The sequence below is a fragment of the Myotis davidii genome, unplaced genomic scaffold (genome assembly GCF_000327345.1).
Source record: "Myotis davidii unplaced genomic scaffold, ASM32734v1 scaffold96, whole genome shotgun sequence".
Lineage (NCBI taxonomy): Eukaryota > Metazoa > Chordata > Mammalia > Chiroptera > Vespertilionidae > Myotis > Myotis davidii.
Window position 1 is genome coordinate 6,731,467 of NW_006289416.1, and position 8,683 is coordinate 6,740,149.

At 56.2% G+C, this 8,683-nt stretch overlaps 1 protein-coding gene across 9 annotated transcripts in view; it reads right to left on the reverse strand.

Annotated features, from left to right (window-relative positions):
- The window catches only part of NFATC1 (nuclear factor of activated T-cells, cytoplasmic, calcineurin-dependent 1), a 65,391-nt gene that overhangs the window by 26,644 nt on the left and 30,064 nt on the right, over positions 1 to 8,683 (reverse strand). For all 9 annotated transcript variants that reach the window (XM_015562748.1, XM_006761899.2, XM_015562747.1 and 6 more), the window contains exons 4-6: positions 5,335 to 5,537; positions 3,660 to 3,832; positions 2,441 to 2,581 (exon numbers count right to left, since the gene is read on the reverse strand). In XM_015562748.1, coding sequence (XP_015418234.1) covers positions 2,441 to 2,581; positions 3,660 to 3,832; positions 5,335 to 5,537 — 517 coding nt within the window. The remainder of the gene's footprint in view (positions 1 to 2,440; positions 2,582 to 3,659; positions 3,833 to 5,334; positions 5,538 to 8,683) is intronic.

Below are 8,683 nucleotides of genomic sequence, written 5' to 3' on the forward strand. Positions count from 1 at the left end.
AAGTGAAGACGCCATGACGGAGCCCTCAGTGTGGCATGTGGGGGCTGCCTGCAGCAGGGATCCCAGGTGCCCATGGCAGGCTGAGCGCCTCCAGGAGTTGCGCCCATTCCCACCCTGGAGGCAAGGGACTCGGTCAAGGGAACAGGGAGAAAAGTGCTCCAACCCCCGCTTTGTGCAAGTTCTGATCACAGTCTCCACGCGACGACAGAGCCCCGGCCGGCGTTCCTGCCTCAGCACTCACACACACACGTTTAAAGCTCAAAAGGTTAAATTATTTCAAGATTAACGTCCTCCAAAGAAGGGTGTTCCAGAAATTCAAATTCCTCTCCTTGTCATCACACTTAGTTGGTTTTTCTCCATAATTCAAGACATGTTTTCCAATTATGTGCATGATTACATAGGCAGACTACGCCAAATGGGGAAGACTTTTAAGCCCATTCTGATTGAAGCACTTAATTTTCTTGCAAACTGTACAAAATCAAGACCCATTATGGAGGCTGAATGTTGGCGGTTTTCAGTGGTTTGCATGAGTCCGGCCCTGGCACTCTCAGGAAAATTCCAATTGGGAAATTTGAAAAAGATGAAACAGGCCACCAGCCTGGCCACCTGCAGGCTCCCCTCCCCCACAGCAGGGTGGAGGCTGCTCTGCGGACAGGCTGGCTCCAACCACAAACTCCGGGAACCCTCACTCCCGTACTTTAACCACGTGAGCGCCAGCGGCTTCTCCACAGACTCAGGCAGGGCATCCATGGGGCAGGAGTGGTGCCACCCCCACATCTATCCAGAGGAAAGGGGCTCTCACCCTCGCCTCACAGCAGCCTCTGTCCACAGCTCCCTCTTCAAACACCACCATGGAGGTCTACACTCGCCAGCAGAGGTGAAATCTACGCTCGCTCACAGAGGTCCTATTTGCCCAGAGGTCTACACTTGCCCACACACAGGTCTACACTCATCCACACAGAGGTCTACACTCACTCACAGCGTCTATACTCGCCCACACAGAGGTCTACACTCACCCACAAACAGAGGTCTACACTCGCCCACACAGAGATCTACACTCACCCACACGGAGGTCTACACTCATCCACACAGAGGTCTACACTCACCCACAGCGTCTATACTCGCCCACACAGAGGTCTACACTCGCCCACAGTGTCTATACTCGCCCACACAGAGGTCTACACTCATCCATACAGAGGTCTACACTCGCCCAAATGGAGGTCTACACTCGCCCACACAGAGGTCTACACTCACCCACACGGAGGTCTACACTCGCCTACACAGAGGTCTACACTTGCCCACACAGAGGACTACACTCATCCACACAGAGGTCTACACTCACCCACAGCGTCTATACTCACCCACACAGAGGTCTACACTCATCCACACAGAGGTCTACGCTCACCCACACAGAGGTCTACACTAGCACACAGAGGTCTATAGTCGTCCACACAGAGGTCTACACTCACCCACAGCATCTACACTCGCCCACACAGAGGTCTACACTTGCCCACACAGAGGTCTAAATGCGCCCACACAGGTCTACATGCGCCCACAGAGGTCTACACTCATCCACAGAGGTCTATACTCACCCACAGCATCTACACTCGCCCACACAGCAGTCTACACTCGTCCACACAGAAGTCTACACTCATCCACAGCATCTACACTTGCCCACACAGAAGTCTACACTTGCCCACACAGAGGTCTACACTCACCCACACAGGTCTACACTCACCCAGCGTCTACACTCGCCCACACAGAGGTCTACACTCACCCACAGCATCTACACTCGCCCACACAGCGGTCTACACTCACCCACACAGAGGACTACACTCGCCCACAGCATCTACATTCGCCAGCACAGGTGGAGTCTACATTTGCCCACATGGATGACGTCTACAGACCTCCTGAGGATGAGGTCTGCACGGCTCACAGAGAACAGCTGGGGCCTGGAGGCCACCAGTCACAAAGAGAACAGCAGCTCTGTGTTGGCATCTTGGGGGTCACCAGCACGGATGGGGAAGCTGGAGGGTGATGGGAAGGTTTGTGGGCCGCAGTGAAGGTCCCACTGGTGATTGTAGCTGCTCTGCGCTGGGTCACCTGCCTCTGAGAGTCTGTGATTCTGAGAAAGGCCTGGTCCACGTGGAGGCACCTGCCCAGTCCAGGCAGTGGGCCACCATGCGGCCCAGGGGAGAGCATGCCACCCCTGCGGCGGCCCCACTGCAGCCCCTCGGACACCAACTGCGTGAGGATAGGCCCTCGGCGACTCCAGAAGTAAACCTTCTGCTGGCACAAACGCTCATGGCTGGACGCAGCCCCAGTGGTTACGGCCCACGCCTGTACACACGGACCCACACACAGAGGCCTCTGTCTCCAGGACCCCATGCCCCCAGCGCCCACCCGGAAACACTCGATGGTCTGTTTCTAAGGGAGATACCTGGTGCTTTCTCCACGAAGATGACTTTGGAGTCCTGCAGGAAGTTGTGGCCAGACAGGACCATCCTCTTCCCTCCCAGGACAGGGCAGCTGGCCACGCTCTGCTTCTCCACCAGAGGCAGCTCCTGGGCCGACCGCTGGGCTGCGGGGTCAGGAGACAGTGAGTGAGGCACCACCGGCCCGCCCGCCCCAGCATCCCTCAGATGCCCCCCCAGACGCCCAGGCCTTTGGGAACGGCTGCCTTCAGAGAGCTCCTCTGGGGACTGTGCGAACACTGTGAGCCGTCATGGAACAATGTGCAGCCATCCCTCCCCCCAACCGGTGCTGGGAGAGGCCACACTGTCCCCAGAGGCAGGCGGGCAGAGTGTTTGAGGGTGCACCACATACCCAGGTTCTCACACAGCCCGGGGGTCCCCCCGTCTTAGAGGCAGCCACACGGCAGAAAGGGCGTGGGGCAGGCGTCTGCGAGACATGCAGGGGCCAGTAGGAACAGGGTGGCAGGGGACAGCTGGGCAGGGCCACCATCACAGGGCAGGGGCCGGGGTGCGAGAGGATCCCCATCCCCGAGTCAGCCTGACGTTAGCATTGGGCAACAAAGGAACCAAACCAAGGCCCTCCGCTGAAATAGGGGGCAGGTGAGCGTGAGGACAGGTGCGTTTCCCGAGAGCCCACACCTGGGGCTGGGTCGGGCCATTCCGAGATGAGGGAAGCAGGAGTGGTTCTGACATGGTTGGTGGGTGGGTGAGGCCCCCCCACCCCGGGTTTCCTGGGGAACAGCTTAATAGACCTAGCCTGGGGTCCCGCTCCTGGGCAGAGAGAAGGCTGTGGGGATGCAGGGCACCCAATTTGCTAACAAAAGCTAGCAAAACGATCGCAAGAGGAAGGACCCCAGACCACACGGAAGCAGGACCACCAGGGACGCTGGGTGACACTCAGCTTCCCAACGTACCGTGGGAGGGTTAACGCAAATGTGACCACAGCAGGGATCTGTGTTTCAAGACAAACTTCCTTTCACTTTTTCCCCGCCCCCGTCGGTGCTGGGACCAGCCCAGGGCCTGTGCCGACGCTGCTAACCCGTGTCTGCTGTCACCACACAGGGTGGGACTGCCAGACGAGAGGCGTGCACCGAGACTGCCCAGGGAAACGTGTTAGCGGATGGGACCCACCGCTCGGGCCGTACAAAAGGTGAGGACGCGCTGTCGGTGTGACGGGGTACTCACAGCACTCGATGGGGTTGGAGGCCACCTGCAGCGACAGCGTGCGGCCGCTGGGCTGTGGGATGTGCACCCGGAACACCAGCCTCACGCGAGTGTTCTTCCTGCCAATGTCCGTCTCGCCCTTGCGCAGCTCGATGTCCGAGTTCCGGAGCTTCAGGATCCCGGCACAGTCGATGCTGCCCAAAACAGAAGTCCACTGCCTGCCGGTCCCACTCCACGGGCAAGGCACCTGTTCTCGCCGCTCCACCCGCCCGAGCCCCCAGGGCAGGACAGCCACACACCGGGGACAGGACACACCGTGCCCGTCTACCCCGGTGAGGGAGGGGGGCCGTGCAGACAGCCCAGTCCCTCTCACCCGCAGACACGGGCAGGCCCACAGCGTCGGCCGGTGCGTGGCCTGGAGGGACCCGAGCAGGACACGCCCCGGGAGCCCAGAGCCAGGACCTGCCCTTCCGTCTCGGGGCTAAGTTCATTTATTTAAGGTTCTGGCAGCAGCCCCATTGCTCAGCTCAAGATCCTGACTTTCCTACAGCTTCACAGGATTTTGTTTAGCTTCACTGAGCACTAGACTCCAGCACAACAGTCTGTGTACAGAATGCCGGGTGGAAACTGATACTGTTCCTCTCAGGAAGCGGAAGAGGCAGACGCTCAGACACTCAGCCGGCCCATTGGTGCGGACTGGGGACCGCGGTGGCTCCAGCTGTGCCCCTGCACCTGGACGGCTCTCACCGAAGTCACAGCTGCTGCTGCTGAGGACTCATGGGCTCTCCGACCACCCGACTGCCTGGTCTGGGGGAAACTGATTCCAGCTCTTGAACTAAACCCAAGGGCTGAGAATGAACTCAGAGGTGTGGGCAAATCCGGGAAAAGTCCACACGCAGAGAAAACTTTCCCTCTGTTTTCAACTCGAACGGTTTCATGACAAAACTTACCAAAATTCCACTCAAAGTCCTACACACTGTGGCCTGGCCTGCCCTACCTCCCACACTGTCCCCATGAACACCCCAAACTCTGCTGCCCCAGGGCCTTTGCACACACTGTCTCCCTGTATATACAGCTTTCTGCCTCAGGGACATGATTCTGAGCTCCAGGGGTCACCAAGCTCTGATACACCGCCCTGCGGCCCCAGCAGGATGTAAATGCCGTGGGATGACTGTGGTCTCTTTCTCTGTGGCGTCCACAGCTCAGTGATGTGCACGGCCCCTGACAGTCACTCAATTAGAGGATTCGTGAAGCTGTGAGTACAGGCCCCATTCAGAGATGAGGTGTGTAAGCCTCAGCTTATAAGGAATCCAACTCTAAAACTAGTGAGTCAGAGCTGACTACACATCAAGGTCTCCGAGAGACTGGGGCCCACGAACTGTGGCCCAGACGCAGTGTTCTCTGTAACTGTTCAATGTTTGCAGGTTAACCGTCCCTCCAGTTTGGGTCCTGTGTGGGAGCTGAATGCAGGCACTGGGGGAGGGGGTTCCTCACAGCTGCAGGACTATTTAAAGGGCTGAAACCCCAGAAAGATAGAAGTCGTCATTAACCTTGGTGAAGTTATTTACGGACTGGGCTACTGAGCTGTGGGATGTTGGGGATACTGACAGAGAGAAACATCGATGAGAGAGAAACATTGATCAGCTGCCTCCTGCATGTGCTGTGACCAGGGCCTGGGCCGGTGGGCAGTGCTTACATGGCTCTCATGTTGTTTTCTGGCAGAAGCGGGATCTCCAGGACTTTGGTGTTGGAGAGGACGGCCTCGTGGCTGGTGGTGGACACGGTCTTCCCCGTGATGCGGTGGACCTGGTAGAAGGCGTGTGGCCGCAGCAGGCGGTCGTCCGCCGTCCCGATGAACAGCTGCAGCGTGAGGGGCTCGCTCTCCAGGTAGCCGTGGAGCTGGCGAGAGAACAAACCTCCGCTCAGCGCCTGCGCACAGGCCGCTCAGAAGCAATTAAACTTTCATCAGCAGAGGCGAATTCAAAGGAAACGGTGACAGGTGCTTGGGGTTAGTCTCTCCCACTCGGCCCCTTGCTTCTCTGTGACGATGAAACCGGGAGCCTGGAAAGGCCCCCTGACCCCCAGGTCCGGGGGCAGTTGGTGACAGGCAGGCTTTCAACGCTGCTGCCCCTGCTCAAGCACACACAGGTGCACACGTACCCACTCACACACGTGCACACACACACGCACATGTGCAGCCACAGCCACCGCTGTGACCTGCACACGGGATGATGACAGTGATGATGCTCACAGCCATGCCGTCTCCTCTGCAGGGCAGGCAGGTGGGAAGGAGCCCCAGTCCCTCCCAGCACATGGGTCCCTCTGGGCATGGCGGGTCCCTCCAGGTGGCAGCTGCCTGCTCCTCAGACCCACATGCCTTCCATGTGTGTCACAGCCTGCGAGGACACCCTGTGTCCACTTGGCCAGTGACAGCTGTGAGGACCCCATGCAGCTGGGAGGCCACATCAGAAAGTTGGGCGACGCTAAGACTAAGCCATTTGCTTGGTAGAATCAAGTGCCCAATGGGACTTGATCCTTTTCTCCCTGTCTCAGGCGGCCCCCTTCAGAGGGACCAGTGGAAAGAGCAGTAGCTCTTTCACTATCGCCCCAGTGACACCATCCACAAGCTGTCACACACACAGACCAATTTGCAGCCCCTGAGATGCATGAATTTGCAGCTTCCAGTAACTCCCCAGAGGCCCTGAGACACCCAGCACAGGCTGGCTCAGGGCCTGGTGTCTGCTGTCCTGGCGAGCACTCTGCAGCTGCCCATTGGTGCTGACAGACCACACCTGTCACCTGCTGTGGCCAATGGAGCAGGAGGCTCTGAATGCCCTGGGGAGAGGTGACGGAGCCAGAGGAGGATGGTGCACAGAGGGTGAGTGCAGACATCCCCAGTCTGAAGAGGGGACAGTCCACTCATGCACACTCACCTTGCACACACTTACATGCATTCACATTCAGACACACATGTGCACACACAGGCTCTACACACACACACACACACACACCACGCACACTCATAATTACATGCACACTCAGCAGCCCCCAGCCCCTGGGGAGCCCTGTGTTTGGTGGGGAGACTGCACTCCTGGTTGCAGTGTGCATGTCCTAGTCTTATCTCCATCTGCCTGCCTGTGCCTCAGTCCTGAGCATTGCCAACGTGATCGACCTCAAAGTGGTCCTTTCGTGTTGAAATAATGAGTGTCATCCTGATCCTCAGGTCTCTGACACGTTTGGACTAATGACAGTGTGCAAGGCCTGTGCACACACATGGGGCACGTCTCCTGCCTGCAGCTGACACACCTGAGTTTCCACAGTGGCACAGGAGAGGCTGGCAGGAACAGAGAGCTGTGCTCAGCACGGGGTGTGGGGTGGTCTCTCCCTCGCCGGCTCCATCCACATGCTCTCCTCCTGGCCGCATGCAGGTGAACACCAAGGCAGACCTTCCCGGTCTCCACAGGGGACCCGCCAGCACCTGGCACTCACCTCAGGTGGCTCTTAACCTGCAGGAGCGACGTGTGTCCCCTGTGGACTGAAGACCTTTCTCCAGGTGCAGACGGGAGTGTCTGCGCGGGAACTGTGGGCGGTCAGTACGGGAGACCGAGGCCCGCTGTCTGGGCCACGCCTTCCCGCCTTCTTCCGGGAGTGCAATTCCAGTCTTTGCCAGGTTAGCGAATTTACTAAGAAACCTAACTCCACGCTGGACCCAAACCTACATTTATGACCAGAAAATATTAAATTTAAATCAGAGATTGATTAAGAAACAAATTCTGCCATTCTGTGTTCTACGTGGTAAACAATGCAAGAAAACGAGTCTTTGGCCTAAACCTCGTCTTGTGCGGCTCCGGTGAGCTCCTCGGAGGCAGGATGTAGTCCCATTGGCCTGACACGGCCAGGCTAGGGTCAGATGTTTTGAAAATGACAATTTAAAATCCCCTTGGGACTCCCACTGTGGAGATTATCAGATGGCATGTGGAATGCAATGGACTGTGGGTATAACTAGCCTTTTAAAAACATGCTATTTCAGTGAAAATGGGAATATATGGGGTTTAACCTGGAAGGTAAACATCTATTATTTAAAACATGAAGTTCATTTTAAGAAAAGCAATTTAAATACTTCACATGTTGCACTGCATGGTTTTCAGCCTCTGGCACATTATAGTATCTGTCAGGATAATATTTATAAAATTATCTGTCATAACAATGACCTCTCTATGCTAAACAAAATGCATTATTCCATTTCAAGGTGTAAGAGCTCCTGAGTTTTCTACACATAAAAATGTTTGTTTTTAGCTACTATGCTTAGCTCAGCACTTACACGTGAGATGACAGGTGAGGGGAGAGATTGAGGTCAAGTTTATTCAATGTTGAAATTCAAGCAGTGCTCCCAAGCCCATACCCCCAACACAGGCACACACATGCACACACTCACAAACACACACACAGGACACACACATGCACATACACACACACAGGGGAAGGCAGTATCGTGTGAACAAAAAAGTCAGTACGGGAGACCGAGGCCCTGGTTCATGATGACCTGCAGTTGAGGGAAATTAGTTCCATTTCAACTAGCCACTCTTAGTTGGTTTACTCACAAGCTAAGCAAGGAAACCTTAGCTTGTCTGTTCAAAGGGAAATTATACATTTAACCCAGATGTAAAATTTGTGTCTTTACCCAATGCCAAAAGAAACTATGCAGGGAGGGAAAATCCAGTTTAGAAAAGGGTTTCACTTCTTTTTACCCAAATGTTCCTGCTATGGATTAACTCAGAGGCTGTTTGTCGTATGAGAATCATCACGTTAATTACACTTTCAGTCCCCAGATGCTCGCTGCCAACTGCACAGGAGGCTGGGCCTGGTGGTGAAGGCGGTGGTGAGGGACAGGTCATGGGGAGTGAGGCTCCGAGGGGCTCCCGCCATGTCTCTGCCAGATAATGAAGAGGGAAATCACAGTCTCTAGCACCGGTTCTGGGACAGTGAGCGACAGGGGTGGCCATGAGCTAGTCTGGGGCTGGTGTCGGTGAGGGGAGGGGCGTGCT